Source organism: Lacerta agilis, chromosome 13, assembly GCF_009819535.1.
Source record: "Lacerta agilis isolate rLacAgi1 chromosome 13, rLacAgi1.pri, whole genome shotgun sequence".
NCBI lineage: Eukaryota > Metazoa > Chordata > Lepidosauria > Squamata > Lacertidae > Lacerta > Lacerta agilis.
Genome location: NC_046324.1, coordinates 12,300,724 through 12,327,329, shown reverse-complemented (window position 1 = coordinate 12,327,329; position 26,606 = coordinate 12,300,724). Strand labels below are relative to the sequence as shown.

The 26,606-nt window shown below is 40.3% G+C and overlaps 1 protein-coding gene across 6 annotated transcripts; it reads left to right on the top strand.

Annotated features, from left to right (window-relative positions):
* Positions 1-1,322: 1,322 nt before the first annotated feature.
* Positions 1,323-26,573, top strand: MYEF2 (myelin expression factor 2). Of its 6 annotated transcripts, none has more exons than XM_033167773.1 (18): positions 1,324-1,520; positions 6,879-7,108; positions 8,287-8,339; positions 9,580-9,587; positions 9,703-9,796; positions 10,718-10,909; positions 11,901-12,054; positions 13,362-13,411; positions 13,490-13,553; positions 14,460-14,564; positions 14,929-14,979; positions 15,084-15,128; positions 15,219-15,314; positions 18,521-18,619; positions 19,182-19,253; positions 21,648-21,862; positions 21,946-21,997; positions 25,740-26,573. In XM_033167773.1, the coding sequence occupies exons 1-18, from the start codon at positions 1,375-1,377 to the stop codon at positions 25,901-25,903; spliced, it is 1,890 nt and encodes a 629-aa protein (XP_033023664.1). In that variant the 5' UTR covers positions 1,324-1,374; the 3' UTR covers positions 25,904-26,573. The 6 variants fall into 6 exon arrangements, with proteins under 6 accessions (XP_033023667.1, XP_033023664.1, XP_033023663.1 ...); XM_033167772.1 differs by having other exon boundaries at positions 15,057-15,128; positions 15,219-15,305; XM_033167771.1 differs by having other exon boundaries at positions 15,057-15,128.
* The last annotated feature ends 33 nt before the right edge of the window (positions 26,574-26,606 follow it).

The following is a 26,606-nucleotide window of genomic DNA, read 5'->3' as shown; positions in this document are numbered from 1 at the left end:
TAATCATGTTATGGTCCACCACCTTGCTACTGTTTTATGAGTTGAGGAGGTCTCAGTATTTACCTACAACCCTGCCTGTTTCGAGACGTATGGATGGCTCAGTTGGTTAGAGCATGGTGTTAATGCCAAGGTTGCAGGTTTGATCCCCGTATGGGACCGCTGCATATTCCTGCATCACTTCCAACTCTTGAATTCTATTATTAATGTCCAAAAAAGAAAAAAGAAGAAACATAGAATGAGGAAACGGGGGGTCCCAGGAGCAGATAAGTAAAATATATTTAGGTCCCAATAAGTGAGCAAGGGAGAGTGCAGGTGAAATGGGTTCTGGGAGAAGAAAGTGGTTTGGATCCAAAGAAAGGAGGAAAATGAAGATAAAGGGTTTAATTCAGCCATGAAAATCAGTGGGTAATTTTGTGTCAGTTGCCCTCTCCTACCCTGTTGCATTGTTGTGATAGCAAAATCATGTATATGCCCGAGATCTTTGGAGGGCAGAATAAAAATGAGGTAGATAACATAAATAAAAAGAGCAACACCCATGCCAAACTGTATTATGTAAGCAGCTATTTATTATTATTTTATTATTAATATTATTATTAAAATATTTATTATTGTTATTATTATTACTACATGCCCTTCACCCCAACGCCCCAGGGCAGGTTACAACAATTTAAACGCAATGCGAAATACGGTTTTAAACAGCAGACAACCACAGAAATTAGGGGAGCCTTGAAAGCACACCTCTCAGGCGTCAAAATCCAGGGCGAAGAGGTTTTGTTTCACTGCATTTACAAAAAGCTTCACCGTTTACAGAGTTCGGGCTTCTTCACCACTGATCATATTATGACTTCCTTTTGTTAATTCGGCTAACGAAAGGAGCCTTCGCCTTAGCCAGTCCTTCCCACCCCCAGTGCTTTTTTCTGGGGAGGAAGAAACATATACCTAAACATTTTGTGAATCTAAGTTTGGCCTCATTGACGGGCAGTATTTCAATATGAGTAGGAAAAGGAGCGTACCCTTAAACACTTTTTTTAAAAGAAAAAAAGCACTGCCCACCCCGCCCCCACCTCCCAATACTGTATCGGGGTTTAGCCGAAAAAATGTAGGCATGCAGGCCGCCGGCAAAGGCCTAGGCCCCCGCCGCTGTCACTATGGCAACCGGGAAGTTGCCGGTCGGCAGGCAGAAAGGCACCGGCCGCGCTCTCGGAGTTCTCGCGAGAGCCTAGGGGAAGCCGGTGCAGAGACTGGGGAGAGAGAGAGAGAAAGAGAGCGGGATCCAGCAAGTGGAGGCCGAGGCGCGCGCTTGCTCGCTCGCTCGTTCGCGAGGAGGCGGCGGCGGAGGAGGAGGCGGAGGGCCTTTTCAAACCCGGCGGGGAAATGGCGGAGAACGACAAGTTCGAGGGTTCGGCGCCGTTGGGAGAAGCCGAAGAGGCGGCCACCAACGACCACGAGCGGCAGCAGGATGGAGAGGCGGGCGGAGCCGCCAGGCCGGAGAGCGGCGACGGCGCCAATGGCGTCAAAATGTGTGTGTCTGTGAGAGAGAAACGGGGCGGGGCGGCGGGCCAAGCCGGGAGGGGGGCGTGGGCAGACCGCCCGAACCCGTTACCTGAGCGCGGGGATTCGGGGGGCCGCGCAGGCCTCGAGCCAGGCGGTTTTTTTGGGGGGGGGGTCCCTGCGCCATGGCGGGGTTGAGGCTTCGGGTTCCCCTCGTTAGTAACCATACCCGGCATTGTTTGGAAAGGGGCCGCTTGATGGGTGTGTTATGTGTGTGAGTGGGAGGGACAGAGGCTGGTTGGGCTGCCTACGACTCTGGGATGGAAGAAAGGCAAAGGAGGCACACGGTAGGCCGTCGTTGTGTTTCTTAAGCAGGAACAGCGATGAGGATGAGGATGATGATGATGGAGCAGTTATTATTAGATTGGCTTAGGGAATAAGCTGCCACATAATGCGATGGTGGCTGCACAAATGAAAGACCATAAAAGGAAAACAAAAACAACACGATTGTAGTGATAGAAGAATAATTACGAGTCATATTCATGAAAGATGAAGAAATGGATCGAGAAGATTCATGAAGGGCAGAACCTTGTGGGAATGGGGTGTAACCCTGCACACACTTTACCTTGGACGAAGCCCTGTTTTCGCTTTATGGGCCTTAGTTCTGAGTCAACAGGTACAGTGCGTCCTTTGCACTCCTAGTTGGTTTCCAGCAAGGAGCCCCTTTGCACCTTTGAGATGGGCAGCTTGTTTTCTGGCAGAGGCCTTTTGTGGACTAGGACCCAGGTTTGTTATTCCAGGTTGTCAAAATACGCAACAAACAAGGCCAGTGCCCACAAAATGCAAGAGGATACAGTCTGTGACATTGCTATGCAAAGCTGCAACATGTATGCCCAAGATAAACACAGTAACCATTCACAACAAAAGCAACTGGTGATAACACCAGTCTATCAGTGTGTGTTCATGTTACTAGTTGGTGAGTGTTAAAGGTCCTGCTTGAGAACTGCTAGGTCCGTCTGTTCCAAAGCAGGAGAAGTTTTGTTTTAAAAGAAACTTTAATCTCACATTTTCCAGTTTATAAAGTTTGAAACCCTTCTTGTCCAAGGTCCTAATATCCCTAGGGTTAATTTAAGAAACCTCTAGTTTGCTGGATTATTATAAATAAATGGAATTTGTGGTTTTTGTGTGCGTACTTTGTGACCTTTCCATTCTCTTCCTTTGGTGATTATGAAGAGCACGGAGAAAGTGGCCCTACACTCACCGTAGTTGCTCATTGTAATAGATAGGCAATAAATTCCATACTGACAGAAAAGCCTTTTTACTGTATGGAATTCACTACCACAAGATGCATTGGTGGTCCCTAGCTGCATTCATTGAGGATTTGTTGTTGTTCAGTCGTCCAGTCATGTCCGACTCTTCGTGACCGCATGGACCAGAGCACGCCAGGCACCCCTATCCTCCACTGCCTCCCGCAGTTTGGTCAAACTCATGCTAGTCGCTTCGAGAACACTGTCCAGCCATCTTACCCTCTGTCGTCCCCTTCTCCTTGTGCCCTCCATCTTTCCCAACATCAGGGTTTTTTCCCAGGGAGTTTTCTCTTCTCATGAGGTGGCCAAAGTACTGGAGCCTCAACTTCAGGATCTGTCCTTCCAGTGAGCACTCAGGGCTGATTTCTTTAAGGATGGATAAGTTTGATCTTTTTGCAGTCCATGGGACTCTCAAGAGTCTCCTCCAGCACCATAATTCAAAAGCAAAATTCTTCAGCGATCAGTCTTCTTTATGGTCCAGCTCTCACTTCCATACATTACTACTGGGAAAACCATAGCTTTAACTATACGGATCTTTGTCGGCAAGGTGATATCTAATTGAGGATAGGTCTACTTAAAGCTGTTGATCATGATAGCTGAATAGAACTTCCCAATATGGCAAATACTAGATCAGGCGTAGGCAGACTCGGCCCTCCAGATGTTTTGGGACTACAACTTCCATCATCCCTAGCTAAGAGGACCAGTGGTCAGGGATGATGTGAATTGTAGTCTCAAAACATCTGGAGGGTTGAGTTTGCCTATGGCTGTACTAGATGGTGGGGAGAAATAGCAGTGAAGAGCCTTCATGTGCTGCTTGCAAGCTTCCAGAAGCTGGCTACTTTTGGAAACACAATTTTAGACCAGATGGACCATTAGTGAGAAGCAGAAGGGGTCTTACTACATTTCTTCTTATCCAGTCTATAACTGGTTGCTGTAAAGGAATGCTTGGACTTCAGTCAAGTCACCTGTTCAGTTTCTCTGTTGAAAAACGAATCAAGTTAAGTTATTTCTTCAATGTTTATAGGTGTCATATATGCTTTCTTAATAGCAGCAAACTTTTTCCACTTTTAACTTCTCTTGGAATGATGGCTTCACACAGTACAGTATACCTTTCCAGGCTTTTAAATAGCTGATTATCTGGTCATATAATCTGGCAAGTAAGGGTACTGCAGTACAGGGAACATTCATGTCAAAAGTTTTTTGTTTTCATCGAATCATCAAATTGAGTTTTGTCTATGTCTTTTTCATTTATAGTGTATGGTGTGTAGTATTTGAAGATCACATAACTGAATAGTAAAACTGTTTAGAATAGACACTTTATGGCCAGCCTTTCAGTAGCTATGGTGTATCTTCTTTTTTATTGTCTGAACTTGCGTTTGACAACATTAAAAGTGGCAATATTGGGGGAAGCCTTTTTAAAAGAAAGATACACATGTCTTTGTATCATTGCATTATCTCAATTCTTTGTTAATTTTATAATTGATTTATGTTTTTATGGAAGTAATGAGCATTAGGATCCCAGTGAAATTTTTTTTCTATTCCTAGTTCATATTTATTGTTTGAGCTGTTCAGTTTTTTAATCCATCATATTCAGCATTTGTCAACATTGCAGAAGTTTAATATAATGAAACCTTTTAGGTTAATATTTATATTCCATTAAACAATAATGTGAAATCTTAAAAAAACAATTTTTATGACAAGCCCTGGGCTCAATTAATTTGACGGCCAGTGCCATTCTTTTTTCATCTGTCAATGATGGCGGTGGAGTTTATATTGAAAGGAAGACTATCTAGAGGAATGGATATATCTCCAGTTTCTATGGGGAACCCCCTGTGTTTTATTCAGTCATTCTAATAATACGACATGTAATCCTATGAATTTCATGTAAAATCTGTGAATTGGTCCCTTTCTTGATGATTGATTGATTTGTGATTGATTGATTTGTGAAGCTTTTCCAATTGCACTTTGCTTAGGAATTGATTTTGGTAGGGAAGTTGTAGTTGTACTTGACCTCAAATATTACTGTTTCACAGCCCCCCCCCTTATAATGTTTGTTTAGTGTTCAGCTATCCCACAGTTCACCTTTGTTGGATCACCTAAGAACTTTCAAAGTTGGTCCTAATTGACCATTAGATAACAATTGGAGTTCTTTTAGTCCTAGTGCTTAAATTCCTCTGGATTTTTCCTAGCTTGGTCAGGCACAGACCTGTCCAAATGTGTGGTTCTCTTATCAATCCTTTGTTGTCATTTAGAAATACCGGTACTTTCCTGTGAGCAATTGGCCTTTGTGTGGGTTAGAGTGTACAGACTTGTGATTGTGCACATTCAGGTGGAAAAAGTTTACAAATTGACAGTGTGGATATGGGGCTATGTGATTCCCCCAGTCAATATGGATCATTTTCAAAAGATGTTGGAGAAAGTGATTTCCAGATGTTTTGTACACTGCTCAGGCTGTGTGTGCAATTCAGCCTTGTACATTAGCACCAGAAGTTACAAGCTCACAAACATTTTCACAAGCCTGGTTTTTCCTGCTTAGAGGGACTGGCAGATGGAGCACTTTGTCCTTCCTTTACCAGTCCACTCTACAACTGAAAGGCAGGCTATATATAAATGTGGTGGGTTGGCACAGAGAGTCCCCGCCTTCACCACTAAGCTGTTTGGTATATTTGTTAGGCACACAGGAGGCACATATTCTGTACACCAACTTGGAAACTGAGCAGCATGGTGATGGAATGAAGGAGCATTTCTTCACTCCATGCTCATGTCCTGCTTGTGGACTGTGAACAGGATGCCACACTAAATGGTCCTTTGGTCTAATGATGTATCAGACATGGATGTATAATTTTGGTTTCTGTGCTTGACACACATGAGGGGTTTTGCCCTCCTCCACAGCTAGCATGGAAACACAGGAAGCTGCCCGAGGAGGGATATCTTTCTCCATGGAGCCTGCTTCCTTTCTGTGGTGGGCAGGGAGAATGGCAGTGGGCTGCTGGAGGCATATTGAAGTTTTTGTCTCTTCTGGCAGCCTGCTCACTTTTCTAGATGAAATTCATTGCCACCTATGGCAGCCAGTTTAGTGGTCAGAAACATGACCAGCATAAGTCTTCATTACATTATCTGGGCACATGCATAGTCCCTAAGCAGAAAATTATCTACACTGGCAAATAAGTGTTGATGCTGACTGATGTTACTAGAACATATATGTTGACAGGGCAATGTAAAAAACATGTTCTTCATGCATGTCAATTTGGGCACCCCCAACCTGTACACCAGCAGAGATTTCTGTTGTTGCATTGTATGCTAAAGAAAGTTCCTGCTTTGTAAACAAGTGTTGCTGTCTTCAGGCATTCTGATCCTCTTAAGCGTGGCAAATCTGAAATAGTTTCCTTCATAAGAAACCTGAGTAACTTTCGACTGAGAGTGTGGTGGTCTTATATTGTCTCACTTGTGTATTCTAGCTTGTAGAAGGAACTGCTGGTTTAATCCTACTCGAAATGAAAGTAAAGATATGGTTGAGTTACCTATGTGCAGTTGCTAACATTGTCTCTTAGTGAGGGAAAAGTGTAACACTCTGAATGCCTTAGGACCTAGATGAAAGTTCTTGTTTTCATTTAATCATTCTCTCTAGTCATGGAAACTGGACAGAGATGCAAGCCAAAAAGGAGAGGATCATGGGCTTCATGTTATGCTACATCCACCTTTGCATTTGCACATGCAGGTTTATTTGGTTTTTAAATAGCCGCAGGGATCCCCAATCCAGATTGGGACCATAGCACAGCTGGATGAGGAGTTAACCCTTTCTTTCCTGTGCAGGGTCTTGCCAAAATCATTCCTGGGAAGCTGCTTTTCGCATAAATATAATATTTTTTCATGGGGGGGACTTAGTCCCTCCCCCTTCCAACTTATACTGCATTTCCAATTCTGGATCCATTCCCATGCCTGCTGTTTTAAAACATATGCACAAAGGTGTGAAGGTATTACCCTGAATATGTGTCATACATTTTGTCATAAAGACTTGATAGAAGTATATACTTAAAAGGAAACTAATATTCTTATTTTTTTCCCCTTCCTCACATGCAGGGAAAATGATGAAACAGGAAAGGATGAGAGACCACCTGTGAAATCAAAGTATATTTCAAAGCCTAAGGCAATCCCGTCTCTTGGACACAGGAATAGATTCCATCCTTACACAAAGGAGAAGGGTGCAGGCACTGGAGAAAAGAAGACCCTTAACCGTAACAGAGTATTCATTAGCAACATCCCATATGATATGAAATGGCAGTCTATTAAAGATCTTATGAGAGAGAAAGGTAACTTGCTTCTTGCAGCGGCTTCTCACAGGAATGAGACAAACTCAAATATCTGGAATAGTGTGAAACACACAGTTTTGGTTTGTCCTTTTCAACTTCTGCTTGTCATGTCTACTTTCTCCCTCTCTTTCACTGGAGACATTTGCATTGCAGGATAGTATCAGTAAACAAATGAAGTATCCAGTCTCCTTCCATTCTTGTATGACAGTAGGTAGCCTAGAGAATATGCATGCCCTCATGAACCTTTAAAGGGACTGCGTTATGTCTAGGTGTAGTTCTGAATATAAGCAAAATTTAGTGTGCTTTAAAAGTATGAATGAAAAGATGTCCTTCAAAAGATGTTTCTGTATTTTTCTTGGTGGAATCTGGCTGTAGAATTCTCTGTCTGCATTGTCACTTCTGCCATGACTTGTCTGTCTGGAGCTCTATATCACGTTTGTTACTACAGTTGTAGTTTTTTGAATGCCCCAAACTTCTTGCCATGGGCATGTCTGGGGTGGAAGAAATCCCAATTCATGAACTGTCAAAAGTTGGTTTTGAATTAACTGGAAAAAATGATTGCTTCAAAATCATGCAAAGAACATTTGGTTTCTAGGCCTTAAAAATAAATAAATAAAACAAACATTTAACTGTGCTAGGTGTATCTGTTGTAAGGTGACGTGACTTATATGATTTGGTTTATGCAATGAAACCTTAGAAAGTGTGTGGCTTGCTGTGAAATTTTTTTGACTTTTGTAAATTGGTTATTCTATTGAAGGCAACCTCTTTACTATTTGAAGCTATTCAGGTAGAAAGTCACCTTAAAACAGCTGTTGTTAGCAGGATGACAAATGTCACTGAAAGTGTTATTGTTGATGTTCTTAATTGATAGGTGAAGGGACTATTTGTATATCTGAACTTGTTCACCAACTATATCATACTGGCCAAAATATGATCTGTAGTATGAATTAGGTTAAATATAGTTGTTTTTCTTTAGCTTTTGAGAATGTGGCTGTTGCATATTCCTGAAAATTAGCTAAATTATATAGACCTTGACAGGAGGTATGTTGGTCTGGTTTTGATTGTTGGTGAATAATAGGTGCTTCTTCGTAGAGTTGTGCACAGGGACACAGCAAAGCAAGACATTGGTGTTTAAATGCATTGTCTCTTGGTATTTTCCCTTTGTATGTCTTATGTAGTTGGTGAGGTTACATACGTGGAGCTGTTTAAGGATGCAGAAGGAAAATCAAGGGTAAGTGCCGTGGGCAATCATCTGCTTGAGGTTTAAAGTTCCTCAGCAGTTTTACTTTTGTTTAATACTTGTACCAGTAATTGGAAAGTAAGTTTCATTTTTTTAATTGATGTTATTACAGACTGAGGTTTCTGTATCAGATACAGCTTTGTCAACTTTCATATAAACTGGTGTAGTTGGATGCAAGGGGAAAGCTCTTTAATATGCGTCTAAATAAATGGCATTTACCTAATTCATTTAAAACAACAGCTCTCGTTAGGATTTCTGGTGTGTTCAGATGTGTTTTAAGTTGAGCATTGGAAAAATATCACTGAAATGATAAATTAAGTGTAGCATTCTAATCTGAGGCTTGAGTATAAACATATGTTTTGATGAGCCTAAAAGATTGCAGGACTTCTTCTGGATTATTGAACTTGTCTAGGTTTTTTAAAAAATGGAATGGAAGGAGTTGGTTGTTAGGCAGTGGATGCCAGCAATGAGGGAGGCAGTTCAGTGCAAAGAATGTTAAAAGCTGCTTTGTGTCTGTCTTCTTAAAAAGGTCAAACGTTCAAACTATAGTAAGTCTGAGCCTGCTGTGTGAACAAGAGAATGCAGGTTTGACTCGAACGTAAGCAATTAAACCTGTTGGGTGTCTGGTTTTTTCCCCTTTGAAAATTTTATTTAAATGCTTTTTTTGTTCGGCCTGTGGGAATGTTTCAAAAAATAAAACAAAAATAGACCTAAAATGTTGCTTTATTTTTATTGAATAGTAGCGCTGAAAAAAAGCAATCAAACTGCTTCTCCTTAAAACTGAAATATGGAGAAGATACCAGCAGTTGTTAAGTAATGTAATTGCAGTCATTTTTCTGGAAAACCTGAGTATTGCACTTTAAGATAATCATCCACATTTGGTTATCCTGCTCAGTTTTTTCCTTTAGTTGGTCATGGGAATTTGTATATCATTTTCACATTCTATTTCTGGTTTGGCTAAAAAAAAAAAAGTCGGAGTTTTAAAAAACTGACCATCTGTGTCTATATAACTAATGTTAAATAAATAAGCTTCGTAATGTATATGCAGGGTGGTAGGAGAAATAATTAGCTAAACATTGCTTTTCCCACTCCAAAACTACATTCTTCATTCAGAATGTCTATTCTTTGTTCAGTTTGTCTGAAATGTTAAAATACTTCATTGCAACTGCATTTTCTAAATCAGCTTTATTTTTTCCTTCTTCCATGTTGGCAAATCTTCACATGGCTATAGGGTTGTGGGTAAGTGTTCCTTTGTGTTTTTTCCTTTGTTTTCGCATAGTTTTTAAATTTATTTTAATAACAATTTAAAAAGTTCATCACACAAACCAAAACATCATTATTTTGTTTCATCCAGTGTTGTTGAATTCAAAGATGAAGAATTTGTAAAGAAGGCACTGGAAACTATGAATAAATATGACCTAAATGGAAGACCATTGAACATAAAAGAGGTATGCTTGTAGTTTTTGCAGCTTTGATGCAGAGTATTAAAAAAGTTTTGGAATTCTTTTAAAATAGCAGAACAAACTGTATAGAGTTATTAAATGCCCTCACAGATACTTCCACACAGTAACAACAATCCTTTCATTTCCAAGCAACCAATGATATCAAAAGTGCCAATTTTCTCTCAGAATGACAAATACATTCAATTCCTACTCCTTGTTTGCATTACCTGTAGCTTTTAAATGGATTAGATATGCTGCAACCTCAGACTGCTTGTCTAGGGAACTGTTGAGGCACTTGTATAATTAAAACTTCAGATAAGACTGCTATACTGACATAGAGTTGCTTAGGTTGGGGATCTACATCCTACTGATATTCTTGAGTCTTAAAATATGTCTTTTCCCCTACAAGATTAGATCTGTAGTTGGGTGAACAATTACCTTTAAGTCTGGGGAATTTGCTGTGTGGCTCTGATGTGTATCATGTTCAGATTGCCTTGCTGTGGGAGTGATAAGGGAGGAATAAAATGTGTCGGCATTTTCATTTGTATGAGTGTTCCAGTCTGAACCATGATGTCAGAGAATTATGTTTTCTTCATTTGATATTAACAGAGAGCACCAAGATAATTGAATTTGGTTTTTGAAAGAACATGTTAGGCTGACAGATTTCTACTTGTCCATAGGGTAGGTAACAGCATATGAAGTGGCAGTGCACACTTGTCTCAACCCTCATCTGAAAGGACCACCTCTAGAGGTGAGGGAGCTAGGTCTCCATGCACATGAAGTACTTATTCCTTCTGCCGCCGCTGATAAGGATGCTAACTGCTCTGCTGTGATACTGTGAAATTTTGGAAAGAAAGTACTGTTACCATTTCCCCCCTTGTGATTTGGGATTAACAGATGTATATTCTGTTACTAAATTTGTTGTAGGATCCGGATGGTGAGCATGCTCGCAGGGCATTGCAGCGTGGGAGTGGACCCTACACGGGAGGACATGGCCCAGAAATATCACCTGGCTTGATGAATTTGCCACCTTCTATTATTAATAATCCAAACATTCCTCCCGAGATTATTAGCAATCTGCAGGCTGGCAGGCTTGGGTCCACCATTTTTGTTGCCAATGTAAGTATAAATACATACTGGCTGTGCATTGCTTCATTTTGGAGCAAAACATCAAGCTTACTTAGCACAGCTCAAGAGATTTTTCTTAGCCGATAGGATTCGTGCCCATTTTAACAGGCCTTTAAACACTGTTGCATCTCATCTGAGGGTGGTTTCGTGTATCTAAACTGCAATACAATGGTACTTTGGGTTACATACGCTTCAGGTTACATACTCCGCTAACCCAGAAATAATGTTTCAGGTTAAGAACTTTGCTTCAGGATAAGAACAGAAATCGTGCTCTGGCGGCGCAGCGGGAGGCACCATTAGCTAAAGTTGTGCTTCAGGTTAAGAACAGTTTCAGGTTAAGAACGGACCTCTGGAACGAATTAAGTACGTAACCAGAGGTACCACTGTACAAATATTTCCCCCAACTTGGTGCCCTCCAGGTATTTTGGACTACAGCTCACATCAGCTTCATCAAGTTGTAATTCAAAACACCTGGAGGCCACCAGGTTGGAGAAAGCTATTTTAGGACCTCCAGCTTAAAATTTTATGCTGCTGTGCAATTCTTGAAACCCTTTTTAATAAAACTGTTCTGTGAGCTGAGTATGCATATGGATAGTTTTCTCTCAAAGTATCCAGTTTTAAAATCAGTACATGGTTTTTTGTTTACTCTTCCCCAACTAGATACTGTTGGATTATGTGCTCAGTGTACTACATTCCTTTTGATAGCTTTTAGCTGAGTTGTTACTTTTCATCAGAACTAAGTTGTTCATCAACATGTTGAAAAAATGAAAGGAAAGAACATGGATGTGACCAAAGATTTATTTGCATCTCTGATAACTAATACTTAAGTTTTGGCAATCTTCCATGTATCTGTCACCACTATAGAATATTTTTTTTTGTTATACTAAAGCTATGTGTAGAGTTTGCCTCTGTGCTAAAATAAAAATCCTGTTTTGTAAGGCAAAATTGTGTTGGTTTGTTTCATGGAAACTTTCTTTTTAAGCTTGACTTCAAAGTTGGCTGGAAGAAATTAAAGGAAGTGTTCAGCATTGCTGGGACTGTAAAACGTGCAGATATTAAAGAAGACAAAGATGGAAAGAGTCGAGGAATGGGAACAGTGACTTTTGAGCAGCCAATCGAAGCTGTTCAGGCAATATGTATCCTGACAAGAGTTGGGGAGTGACTGGGCCAGATTAAAGGAGTATGTTGTCAAGTGTGGGTTAAATAGGAATGCATTATTTTCTGTCTACATTTTATTTCACTTGTATGTTTGCATGAATATAGGTGAGCTCTTCAACAAAGCAATTGATAACTTTTCTGTTTGTATTATATTTGATCATGTATATTTTCCCTTGATATACTAACTGTATTACTGCTAGTGTATTAAGGAGATTGACTGTAACACGATGGTTACATTGGAGTAGGGATAACATAGAATGGGGGGGGAATGATAATGCTAAGGGGAGAACTTGAAGCCCAAAGTCATCTTCCTCTATTGGAACAAAGTGGCTCATGGTATTAGAGATTCTGAGAATGATGCTTATCACCAATAAAATACAAAATATACCCTATTTTATGGTGGCAGCTGATGCACCCTAGAACTTAAAACCTAACTGAAGAATTTGGCAAGTACAGTTAGACTATATGGAAAATCAGTGTGACTGACTTGTTCAGTCGACAGATTGTTTACATGCAGAATTGTTTCACATTTGTTGTTTTATTGAAAAATACTGGTCTGGAAATAGAGAGCTACTTAAACCATTGTTAATTGTGACTTACAAGCAATGATGCGCTTTAAGGACAATATTTTCCCATTTTCCCATTACTTTTAGGTAACTAATTCCTTAGTAAGTGTTTGTAGTTTGAGTGCAACAGTGCTCGAATTATTGGGGGAGAGATAGGAGGGTCATTAATGAAATTCATAAGTGCCCCCCACCTCTTGATTCTCTATGGTTTTAGCTATCTAATCTCCCCTCCCCCCAAAAAACCTGATAGTCTTGTAAGAAAAAGGTGCTAAGGATTCTGCTCCCATCTCACTGTCCCCACTGTAATTTGAATAGTGGGGTGCAAGTTGAATACTTTAGTACAATAGGAGATAAAACAACTATTCAGATAAGTACATGAATAGTATATAGTAGGATTGTACTGTTTAGTTGATTTTACAGATTTAAAAAGTGGTCTGGTCTAACTTATATAGCAGATTTTAAAGAAATTATCTATCAAAGACACAGTCAATAATCATAATCTTGGAGGCATTCCAAATCAGAATTCTTCTAAAATGATGCTTGCTGTAATGAATTCGGACCATTATTTTACATGCATGCATGTAAATGCAAATTTAATTGACAAGACCCCTAAGATGAAGCTATTGGATGACAGTCTAGAGTGCGAGTGTGTTTGTAAGATCACCTGTGTAGCTTAACATATTATTGGTGGATGTAAGATTCCTTGACTTTATGTCCAGCTATGTTCAATGGACAATTTCTGTTTGATAGACCCATGCATGTAAAAATGGTGAGTTGTTCATTTATTTTGCCCATGGTAGCTGAGACAAACCTCAACAATGTTCTAAAAATCTTTGTCTGTTGTTAGGATGACAAATCAATTCCTCACGATGATTTCCGTGTAGCAGACAGCAAAACACCACAGCTACCTCGTGAGTATTCACTCTTTGTTAATGCTGCCTGTTAATATAGACATAGGGATGCGGGTGGCGCTGTGGTCTAAACCACAGAACCTAGGGCTTGCCGATCAGAAGGTTGGCAGTTTGAATCCCCGCGATGGGGTGATCTCCCATTGTTCGGTCCCAGCTCTTGCCAACCTATCAGTTCGAAAGCACGTCAAAGTGCAAGTAGATAAATAGTTACTGCTCCGGCGGGAAGGTAAACGGCGTTTCTGTGCGCTGCTCTGGTTCGCCAGAAGCGGCTTAGTCATGCTGGCCACATGACCCGGAAGCTGTCTGCAGACAAACGCTGGCTCTCTTGGCTTGTAGAGTCGTCTGTGACTGGACCTAATGGTCAGGGGTACCTTTACCTTTACCATTTTGAAGCCTAAAGAAGACAGATTATCCTCCACCAGGACCATGGCCTTTTCAGTGATGGCTCCAACCTGGTGGAATGCTCTGTCCCACGAGACTAGGGCCCTGCAGGATTTAATCTCCTTCCATAGGGCCTGTAAGACAGAGCTATTATGCCTGGCCTTCAATTTGAATTAGCCTGATCCTCTATTCCCTTTTCCCTTCCCTTTTACTATGAAGAAGCCCTTCTGGGACCCCACATTTAAATTCTTCCCTGGTCTCCTTCCTGGCCCTAGCAGGACTAACTTGGCCAGTTAGCCCTGACGATGCTACATTTATGTTGTATTTTATGCTGTTTTTAAGTCGTTTTTAAAGTCATTTTTAATCAATGTTTTAATATTTGTTGTTAGCTGCCCTGAGCCTGGTTTTTAAATCAGGAAGGGCGGGGTATAAATAAAAATTTATTATTATTATTATTAGAATTGCCCCTACCTTCAACTGTTTAGAAATACTGAGAACCTTATGGAGTGATCTTTGCTTTCAAAGGTGGTCTTGGAGGAATTGGAATGGGACTTGGACCTGGTGGGCAGCCCATAAGTGCAACCCAACTGAGCATGGGTGGTGGTGGAATGGGAAGTGTGGCTCCTGGAGGTCAGTATGCTTTCCTCTTCTCAATGTTTTCTTGCCTTGAAGCGAGGGAGACATTTCCTGGAGTACCATAGAAGTCTTTAAATGTATTGTGACTCATACTTAAATGTTAACCGTTTTTTCCTTATACCTTTAAAAGTGCCTGTTCAGCACCAATCCTTTCTCGTTTGGTTCTCCTAATTTTTTTAAACTTCTTACATCTTATCCTATTTTTAACTGCTGCATTGATTCCTCACTAGGTTATGATATATTTTGATGCTATATTGCATTGATTTTATTGTGAACCTCGCTGGGAGCTGTTTAGCTGAAGGGTAGAGTGGCATAAAGATATACTTAATAGCTCACCCGTAAATCTGTTTTTTTGAAGGAATGGGAGTGGATGGTCCAGGCTTTGGAGGAATGAACAGAATGGGCGGAGGTAGGCACATTCCCCAGTTACTTTGTTGCTATACAGAATTTATGAATTTAGTAAAATGCCCTTTGCTTACGGTTCAGGTGTTGGTGGATTTGGTGGCATGAAAGGGATGGCAAACATGGGAGGATTTGGCGGAGTCAACCGAATGGGAGGTAGGTGACTATTTGCTCTTAAAATGTACAGTTGTTCCAGTGTATCTAGAAGTATTGTAAAAATAAAAATAAAAATAAATCTATTTCTAGGAATGGGCAGTGTGGATGATTTCCGAGGAAATATTGGCAGTGGAATGACTGGTGGCATAGGAACAGGCATGGGGGGCATGGCAACAGGTATGGGAGGTAATTTAACCAGCTTTATTAATTATTCTGTGTTTGCAGTTATAGCCCAATCATTTTAAAGCTACAGTCTTTGATTTAAGAGCTTAAGATCAGTGATGTGGAAATGGACATTTAGTTTTAAAAAGGCTTCCGTAAAACATAAACTTCAGCTATCAGCTGTGAAGCACAGTGTGCTTTCCCACCGCCATTTGAAAACTGCAGTGTGGGAAGTGGTTGAATTGGAGAATATTCTCCAGAATGTGTTTATCAAATTTATTTTCATTGAAGTTAATGTATTACAAGCAAACTGGCAAGCAAACTTTCAGCAGGGATGCCTAATTGTTGAGTTTAACCAAAGGCTTTATTTTGCTTGCTTTATTGCAGCATACCACCTTTTTAAAAGGTGATTTAAATCTTCTGAGCTTAATAAAATTAAACAAAAATTAAGAATTTGTTAACTTGATAAAATACCGTATTTCATGTTCTTGACCAGAGCTTCTAGCAAAAGCTCAAGTTAACTGTTGCATAAATGCCGAAGGCTTTAATTGCTGGGGAGCATGCAAGCCCATGTGTATTTATGGTGGTAATGCCCCTTGATATCCTCATTCTGGGACAAAGTCATTAAGAAAATTATCATAATTAGGGGACACAATATTGTCAGACCTCAAAGTTTTGTTATCTATTTTTGATGACATTAAGTATTTACATTAATCTGACTTCCGGCGGCGACGCCATTGCGGGTGGTCGTGGGCTGCTTCGGCTGCGAAGCGCCCAGTCCATTCCGGGGGTTTGGAGCCCCGCTACCGCAAAGCGGGGCTCCGGTGTGGTGCGGGAAGAGCGTCCCGCACCCTGGGCTCCCCGGCTGTGCCCGTTGTGGCTCCGAACCCTTCCCTCGCTCCCCCTGTAAAGGGGGAGTGGGGGTGAAGGGACGACGGAGCCGGGCTATAGGGGACATGCCCCAACCGGGATGTAAATGCGGCGACAAATCCTGTGATGAGCGTCTAAGTTCTACCTCTGATGCATGGATCTAAAGAAACCCGGTGGTCGTGAGTACTTGATTGGACTAGATATTATGTTTTTTGGACGATCCGGGGGAAGGAGAAAGGCAGCCTGCCTCCCTCCCTTCGAGTGAAAGAAGTTAACCAATTTGAGTGACTGCTGCTACAGAACTGGCTACAAAGTATTTGAACTTTGATACATGAGACTGTTAAAATTTTCTTTTGGGGAGTAAATTCGCGGAAAATATCTCCGTTTAAAGCTGCGGTCTTTGCGCTCCGGCTCAGGAAAAATGGCGACGGAAAGTTTAAACTGAGGTGAAAAACAACTCTTACAAAAGGAAGAACATAGAGACAGAAACTGTAATTTGACACTCACTCCCTCCCCCTCTACCATCATGTTGGACTTTGTCTTTGAACTTGTTTTGAACTCTGGACTAACGGATGAACAAAGGCTCAATGTTTTGAGGCTGGAACTGCTTTATCGGAAAGTGAAAGTCTTGTGTGGGGATTTGAAAAGAAATTTACTTCCCACAGAGGAGGCTTTTAAAAACTTTGACACTTTGGAAGAAAACCTCGGCAAGGAGCTGAGAGGGTTGCTGGAAGGATGGAGAGAAATGACAGGGCGACTCCGGGAAAAAGATTCGTTCTTTGGGGGTGGCAGCCCCAGGACGACGATAAGATTTGCTATATCCAGACCCCGAGGTGTGAGCTCGGGGGCAAGGGACAAAGAATTAAGATATTTACAAGAAGAAGAAGAATGGTATAAAGAAACGGAGCAGCTGAAAGAAGATGAGATGGATACCCTGAGGCTCGTTGCGAGGAGTGTTCTGAACTGTGCCTGGATCTGTGGACATTTGGAAAAAGAAGGCAATTGGAAGTTTGGTTCTGGCGTCATTAGGAGAAGGATAATGGACAGAGGGGGAGTGGGGTGAAGTATTAAGTAAAATTTAAAACGGTCTGTTATGGCATTCTGAAATCGGAGGGTGAAGACTGTTAGCTATATTTAGTTTTTCTTAACAAGAAAGGAGATATTTGAAGTTTTTATGTTATTAGCAGCAGATTAAAGGACAGAGGAGATAGTGTAGATTTGATAAGAACGATTTGTGAAGATCTATGATGATGTATTACTAGTAAATCTAGTATAAGATGATTAAGTCTATAGATTAAGATAATTAAGATGATTGTTTCATTCTATATATATAATTGTGTTTAATTTTTAGAAGAAGAGGTTAAAAAGTAGATTATGGGTATAAAACCGAAGGTGAAAAGGTAGGGGAAGTCAACCGTCAAGATTCAGAAAGAGAATTTTTTTTTAATGAGATGTTTAAATAAGAAGAAGAATCCTGGCAATGTTTGTATTTGGTTTATAATTGTATTTGTTTTGTATGTGTATAAATGTAGGTGTGGATATGGGTGTATGTTGTTATAAGGAAAAAATGTCAATAAATTATTATAAAAAAAAAAGTATTTACATTAATCTAAGGAATTGGTAACACTTAGGCTGGCATTTGTGTGCCTGTGCACAGAGACAATCAAAGTAGATGTGATGTTAAAAACAGGACTTTCACATGCAGTTTTTAAAATTGGAGGAGGCTGCTTCTTAACGGGATTCAAGCAGGCAAGGAGGGGTAATTTAGCTTCTCCACAGCTTTGGTATTGAGGAAGATCTCTCTTTTGAAGCTGAAATTTGGAGGTGGAGGGAAGTCTCTCATTGTTGCCAGTGCTTGATGCCATGCTGTTGCCTCCAAAACTACCTCAGCTCCTGGGATCCTTGAGGAGAACATTTGAGGCTGCATTATATTGGCATCCTCCACTGATCGTGAGAGGGATCTACTACAAAAAATTATAGCTACTCTTCTAGAGTTCTGAATCCCACATTTGTAGTAATATGGGGTGGAAATGAGTCTTGCTTAGACTATATACCCAACATGTACAGTCAAGCTATAATGCATGTTGACTGGGAAAGACTGCCTGAACTATGGAGAACCTCTTTCATTCAGTGTTGACAATACTAAGTTAGATGGATCAATGGTCCATGAAACACAGCTTCCCATGTTCCTATATTTTTAAATGAATTTGTTTGAAATCAGTATCTTGAATAAGCGTCTTTCCACTTAGCAGTTTATGGTACCATTCAAAGCAAATCCTTTGTACCCAAAGGTCTGTCTGTAAGCAAACATACGGTATCTGGAATCTAAAAGAAAATACTGTCTACTGTGTTTCCTGCAGAAATGTTCCGTGGAGGAATGGGAGGAAATCTTGATAGAGACTTTGGTCGAACTGATATGGCAATGAACCGTGGCTTTGGAGACTCATTTGGAAGGATGGGTATGGCCCTTGGCAAACTTGCATTTTTCATGGAATTGGGTATCAAGCATGTAGCAAGCAAATCATTTTCACAAGTGAACACTACGTTGCTTCATACTCATAATCTCCCTTTTCCCTTCTGCCTGAGATAGATGTCTGTGAAAGGTACTGTTGTCTTCTTTCTAGAGATTGACAGGGTGAAGTGCTTTTCACATACTACTTTTTGAGATTGAATAGAAGTAGATTAAAGCAGGAATCCAAATTAATAGCTTGCAGCTGTTAGTTCTCAAATAACCATTTAATTTTAAGAGATACTTGTAGACTTTTTGCTGCATTGTAGCTCTACTGGCCTTACAAATTTAAATTCTCTGAAAAACATTCAATGAGAACATTGTAGTGAATATATTTTTCTCATAGTCTAGTAGCTACCCTTGTTCAGCTTTTGTATTTTTAGATTAGTATGTCCATTGAGCATTACTGCCATCAATAAATTATTTTGTTATGAAAAGGTAGTTTGGTAGAATTCCCTAGCTTTTAAGTAAAACGGAGATGTATAATGTGACTTTTTTCTGTCCTTGTTTAGGTGGTGCAATGATTGGTGGTTTTGCAGGAGGAATGGGAGCTTCTAATATGGGCCCAGTAGGATCTGGAATGAGTAGGTTGATCTGCTCCAACCAAATATAAATTCTAACGTATAATAGAAAGGGTCTTTTGTTAGTGCTATGCCTAGATGGATCCAGAAAAAAGCTTATTGTCGGTAGTAAGAAAATTGCTCCATTGATTTAAAACTTCCAGTTTTATGTGACTACAGTTATAACTGAAGTTCATTAAGATGTCTAGTGTTTTCTAAAGATTAAGTTTCTAGAGTGGATCATTTGTATAAACCCTAGCAGCCTTGTACCTGGTGTCGCCCAGGAATTCTAAGAAATAAAAAAATCAGTGCAGTTTTGAAAGGTTCATTCTTCTGTTTTGATTCAAAATGGTGTCCAGTTGTATACAAACGCAGACAAAAACTTGCTCCTTGATCTCAGAAACCATGCAAAATTTGCTTATGACATTTAAAGAGGTGTCCAAATGCATAGAAGACAAGCAGATTTCAAAAAAAGGAGATAATAGCAAGTATTGGAATCTGATAGTAAGTAAAACCTGTAGCAACAGCCACCAGTCGCAAAATTTCAGATAGCTGTTTTGACTTATGAGGTGGTTAAACATCTGTCTGTAAAAGGGAGATTCATAGAGTTGTCATGCATGGCTACAAAATAACTGAAAGGTGCATGTTAAGAGTACTAACCCCTCTGCATTCTAAGTGTGAACACATATCCAGTGTATGTGATGGAATATAAGTCTAGCTCTCTTCTCTGGTCACATTTAATAAGGGAATAAAATACTGACAATTCCATGCTCGTGGGAACCATTATGCTTATTTAGTGAAAAATTACATTTTGCATTAATGAATTTCTATAACAGGAGCATAGGAAACTGCTCTTAAAACAAGTCACGTTAGGGATTGAACCTGGAACTTTTTGCATGAAAATACATAAGCTGCCATTGAGCTATGTTCCTTCTCTGTAGTCAGTGTCTATCAAACACACACAATAATTTTTAATTCTCTCCAAAACATAGCATTTTAAAATGGATCCTGCTTGCTTATGTAAAAAGCATTTGATCTTAACGGGACTGGTAATCACAAAGTGCCTGTTGAAACAATAAGTAAGTGACAGCCATGACCTGATAAGCCCGCAGAGAAGCAGTCACTTTCGCGAACTAGCATGCACTGAGCTACTTTAGGCATATCAGTGCAAACCACCCTTCAAGCTAGCAGTGGCATCCTAAAAGCTGGGAAGTGTAGAATTCAACTTTGTGACAGTGGCATCCATGATAAAATATCAAACATTAAAACTTCCCTAAACAGGGCTGCTTTCAGATGTCTTCTAAAAGTCAGATAGTTGTTTTTCTCCTTGACATCTGGTGAGAGGGCATTCCACAGGGCGGGCGCCACCACCAAGAAGGCCCTCTGCCTGGTTCCCTGTAACCTCGCTTCTCACAGTGAGGGAACACCTGAACTTTGGTGTCTAGGCTGAACGATAGGGGTGGAGACGCTCCTTCAGGTATGCTGGGCTGAGGCTGTTTAGGGCTTCAAAGGTCAGACCAAAACTTTGAATTGTGCTCGGAAATGTACTGGGAGCCAATGTAGATCTTCCAGGATCGGTGTTATATGGTCTTGGTGGCGACTCCCAGTCACCAGTCCAGCTGCCACATTCTGGATTAATTGTAGTTTCCGGGTCACCTTCAAAGGTAGCCCCACGTAGAGCGCATTGCAGTGAATGCCCTTGGGCTGATACTGCCATAAATCAGTAATTGCTAACTGAAAAATGTAGCTGCCATGTCAACATTCCTTCAGCCAGACAAACATTAGTAGGGGTTTACATCTAGTTTCATAACCCAAATACTGTATGCACTATTTTAAATCTGCAATAATTAAAGTCAGTTAGGAAAATGTAGATCAATGGCTCAAAAACAAAAATAAATGTTCGGTCTCTTCATAGTTGGCTGGCTGTTACCAGCATAATAAATCATTGTCCATTTGCTTCCTCAGATGAAGATCAAATGAATTTGGTTAAAACAGCCGTCGGCCCTTTAAGTGCTATTTCCTCTGAATATTTTCATGGGATTCCATTGCATGTCTAAGTTAACTTTAGTTGTTGCACCAGAAACTTATTTGGCTTTCTTTATAGAAACTCATATGCATTTTCCCTTGCATCAAACCAGCTTACTGTATTTTCCGGCGTATAAGACGACCCCCAACTTTTCCAGTTAAAATATAGAGTTTGAGATATACTTGACTGCAGATTCTCCACCTGGCGTATAAGACGCCCCCCAACTTTTGAGAAGATTTTCCTGGATTAAAAAGTAGTCTTATACGCCAGAATATACAGTACTTATATATGAATTTGAAACTGTTATCAAGCTTTTGTTTACTATTGTGCTATAAACATTACTATTGGATTCCTAAATTTCTCTCTCTCTCTCTGTGTGTGTGTGTTTGCAGGTAGTGGAATAAGTGGTATGAACAGTATGACCGGAGGAATGGGCATGGGCATGGGAATGGATCGGATGAACTCCACCTTTGATCGAATGGGGCCAACCATGGGAACTGGCCTGGAGAGAAATATTGATATGGATCGAGGATTTGTGCCTGGCCCAATGGGAAGTGGTGTGAGAGACAGAGTAGGCTCCAAGGGCAACCAGATATTTGTCAGAAATGTAAGCACATAAATTGAACCAATTAGCAGCGTTATTCTCTGGCTTTTTCTCCTTGCGTTACTATATGCTTATCTTCATTTCAGCTTCCTTTTGACTTGACCTGGCAGAAGCTTAAGGAAAAGTTCAGCCAGTGTGGTAAGTATTAGGCACAAATGTTGTTGCCTCTAAGGCAAAGATGATTAGCCACAACAAAGATGGTAGGGCGAGGCTACCACTTGTGCCAGAGTTGTTGGATATCGCCTGCTGCTCAGCAGGAATGGAGTGGGTACCTTAAAGCAGTGTTTATGTTTCAGGGAAAAAGTTGCCCTTGCATGGAAGCTTGAGCTTCATTACCAACCTTCATTGAGGATCCCCAGAGGTCCCCAGAATGTGGCAACTTGGATGCATTTCCAAAAGCTTACTGTGTGCCATCTAACTGAGACTCTGAGCCATGACTTGTGTTTCAGATGCAGAGGCAGCGTTTGAAACTCCCATTGTTCTAGGCGTGTTTTGCGACAGGGAATTTCATTTATGCAAGCAGTTTCTGAGCTCTGGGAGCAATACTGTGCCTAGGATTTCAGATTAAAACTGCCACTGTTGGAACAAAAGGAGGACCTTTTGCTGTCTCCCCACCTTGAGCCACTCTCTGAGGAGTGGAGAAGGGACACACATAAGAATATTAGGGGGGCAGGTAGGGGAAGTATGGCTTTGTTTTTTACACTATTCAGGTGAGGAAAAATGAATATAAGATTTTAGCTGCAGTTCATTTTCAGCTTGTATTATTGTTATTAAAAAGCGTGCCTAGACATTCTGTTGCGGCACCCATAACCTAGATTTAAGGTGCCATTTAGCTCCTAGCTTCCATATCCCAGTTTGTAGCACTGTGCAGAAGCAAGCAATTATTGATTTATTTCTTCTCTCTTCCTGGGAATCCCTAGATGTTGTCTCAAACAGTAGCCTCGGAGCGATGCCCCAAACCATGGTTTGTTCTGATCTGATGAGAAATCAGTTTGCCTAAAGTACAGGTGAAACTCGAAAAATTAGAATATCGTGGAAAAGTCCATTTATGTAAGCAGTTGTTTTCATTAGCTGTTGTTGTTGTTCAGTCGTTCAGTCGTGTCCGACTCTTCGTGACCCCATGGACCAGAGCACGCCAGGCACGCCTATCCTTCACTGCCTCTCGCAGTTTGGCCAAACTCATGTTAGTAGCTTCGAGAACACTGTCCAACCATCTCATCCTCTGTCGTCCCCTTCTCCTTGTGCCCTCCATCTTTCCCAACATCAGGGTCTTTTCTAGGGAGTCTTCTCTTCTCATGAGGTGGCCAAAGTACTGGAGCCTCAACTTCAGGATCTGTCCTTCTAGTGAGCACTCAGGGCTGATTTCTTTGAGAATGGATAGGTTTGATCTTCTTGCAGTCCATGGGACTCTCAAGAGTCTCCTCCAGCACCATAATTCAAAAGCATCAATTCTTCGGCAATCAGCCTTCTTGATGGTCCAGCTCTCACTTCCGTACATTACTACTGGGAAAACCATAGCTTTAACTATACGGACCTTTGTCGGCAAGGTGATGTCTTTGCTTTTTAAGATGCTTTCTAGGTTTGTCAATGCTTTTCTCCCAAGAAGCAGGCGTCTTCTAATTTCGTGACTGCTGTCACCATCTGCAGTGATCATGGAACCCAAGAAAGTGAAATCTCTCACTGCCTCCATTTCTTCCCCTTCTATTTGCCAGGATGTGATGGGACCAGTGGCCATGATCTTAGTTTTTTTGATGTTGAGCTTCAGACCATATTTTGCACTCTCCTCTTTCACCCTCATTAAAAGGTTCTTTAATTCCTCCTCACTTTCTGCCATCAAGGTAGTATCATCAGCATATCTGAGGTTGTTGATATTTTTTCCGGCAATCTTAATTCCGGTTGGGGATTCATCCAGTCCAGCCTTTTGCATGATGAATTCTGCATATAAGTTAAATAAGCAGGGAGACAATATACAGCCTTGTCGTACTTTCATTAGCTACTGGAGTTTAATATATGAGATAGACGCATGACATGCAAAGCGAGATATGTCAAGCCTTTGTTACATTTGTGATGTTTATGCCGCACAGCTGATGAAAACCCCAAAGTTGAAATTGTTAATTTGGGGTTCTCATAAGCTGTATGCCATAATCATCACAATTACAACAAATAAAGGCTTGACATATCTCGCTTTGCATGTCATGAGTCTATCTCATATTAGTTTCACCTTTTAAGTTGAATTACTGAAAGAAATGAACCTTTCCACGATATTCTAATTTTTCGAGTTTCACCTGTAGTTCACAAACCTCAGGCCTCAAGCCGTAGTAACAGATCCTTCTTGGTTGATACTCACAGTTTGTGATTTGTTTAGTTCCTTTATTTAAATAACAACAAATCATGGTTTGGGTTTACATATGAATTTGCCTTAGTTTGGAACTGCCGGAATATATTAAGACTAAGGATGCAAGAATGTTGCAGTAATGCTAGTTCTCGGCATTCCTATATAGATCTGGGTGGTAAGGGTGTTTTTATTTATTTGGTTTTTTGTGTTTGCAGCAAATAATGATTTTTAATTGAGGTCCAAGTCATTTAAGTCTCGTTGAATTCTGAAGGGAATGTAATCTCCATCTTTATTACCTTTCTGTGAAAACTCATCCTTGCTTTGCTCATGAAATGGACAGTCTTTTCAAAGAGAAAGGAGCTTTTGTGGCTTCTTGTAGAACTCTCAAGCTATAATTACCTTCTTTGACCGCACACTTCTGCAATGTTACATATTTGTCATAATCCACAAATTGTGCTTTTGAATTCTCAAAAATGTATAGATTTTAAAATGTGCACTTAATCTTATTCTCCGCATTTCATGTTAGCTTAATGCACCAGCAAAAGTATTTTTCTTGCCCTCTTTTTGAAACATGGGTGGAGAACCTGTGGCCCTGCAGATATGAAGCAAGTTCTCTTTCAACCATCTGGTCATTAGCTATGGTGGCTGGAGCTGATGAGAGCTGAAACTCCTCAGTATCTGGAGGGCCAGAGTGTTCCCTTCCATGCCTTAAAACATCAAAAAGCAAGATTCCCCCCTTCTGCTCTCTGTTGTATTTGTGGCTTGAGAAATTGAGGCTTTTCTATACTTTTTAAATTAAAAAAAATGGAACCACAGACTAGTTCTGTCCCATAATAAGTAGTGACTGCTAGACCACCTGAAAATGCTGCAAGAAGTGTTGGAGTTAACTAAATTTTATTTATTTATTTATTTTATTAATAAATAATAATAATAATTTTATTATTTATACCCCACCCATCTGGCTGGGTTTCCTTAGCCACTATAAACAATATAAACAGAGTGAATAGAATTGCACAGTTTAGGGTCAATTTTAAAACGTGTCCAGTGTTTTAGATCAGCTGCCTGTTGCCCCTAATTGGCTGGGTTCATCTAGATGTTTAAAATGTTAAAATACTGAGTATCAACAATCTGTCAACCTTTCGTTACCATCAAAGTTCTTAAAAATGTGCCCCCTCTTTACCAATTCAGTTTTCGTTGAGGGGGCAGGAGGGGGGAGAGTATGGAATACAGGGAATTTGGAAAGAGAGCCGACGTTGCCAAACCTGTTGGAAGAAAATATAACTAATGCAGAGGAGGAAGGATAGGTTGGCAGAAAATTGGAATGCAGTAGCATTTGAGGGGGTTTCGAGTTTATAAGCTCAGTGTGGCAAAACGGAGGCTGCTTCTCTTGTTTGCATAGGTAGCATTATGATAGGAGACCTGTGACATGAGCTGGCCTTTATTACATTGCAGTTCAGAATTTTTAAGTTACCTGTGGCAACTGGGATTTCTACCACCAGCAGTGCATCATAGACTAAATTGAACTTTTTAACTTTGTTTATCCAGGTCATGTAATGTTTGCAGAAATAAAAATGGAGAGTGGGAAATCAAAAGGCTGTGGAACTGTCAGATTTGATTCACCAGAATCGGCGGAAAAGGCCTGTAGGATAATGAACGGCATAAAAATCAGTGGCAGAGAAATTGACGTACGTTTGGATCGCGTTGCATAATTTATAATTAAATGTTGGGGAACATTCCTTTTTGTCAGTTTAGCTTTTCTCTCCTTGTCTCCTCCTAGTGAGTCGTTTTTAGTAACATTGTATGCTTTACTTAAGTTGGAAAAACAAAACTTTTAAAACCCACCAGCCTTTAACAGTATAGTGTTTAATATACTGTGAGTTCATTAACTGACTCTTACTACATTTTGGTTTTTGAAGAGAACTTTCCTGACTTGTTCAGTGGTATGAACACCCACACCTTCTCTTGAAGTCTGGGAGCTGTGGCTGTTTTTATACCTCTCCAAAATCATGCTAAGTGTCTCTAGTCATTCAGTTTAAATGAATGGTTCTACTGTTTTTAATAAAACAAGCCATTTCCTCTGTTTAACAAAGACTGTATAGTGGAACTTGTTTTGTGTCATATTTCCCTATGTTACAATTGTAATGTAAAGAATGTGTCTTCCCTTTTTTTACTCCCCCTTTCCCCTGTTTGTTTTACATGCATTTATAGTCACTGCTACTCCTTTCTCTGAAATAATATGCTCTCATTAATTCTTGATAGCCTTGAGCTTTTAAGTGGTTCTTATGTCATGATGTGGAATTTCTGTAAATAAGTTTTAGAGCTCAAAGGGAATGCTGGAGTTTTTTATTTGACTAAATGAAGAAACTAGTGCTTTCAATATTTTATGTATGTTTATTTCTTACCCTTGATTAC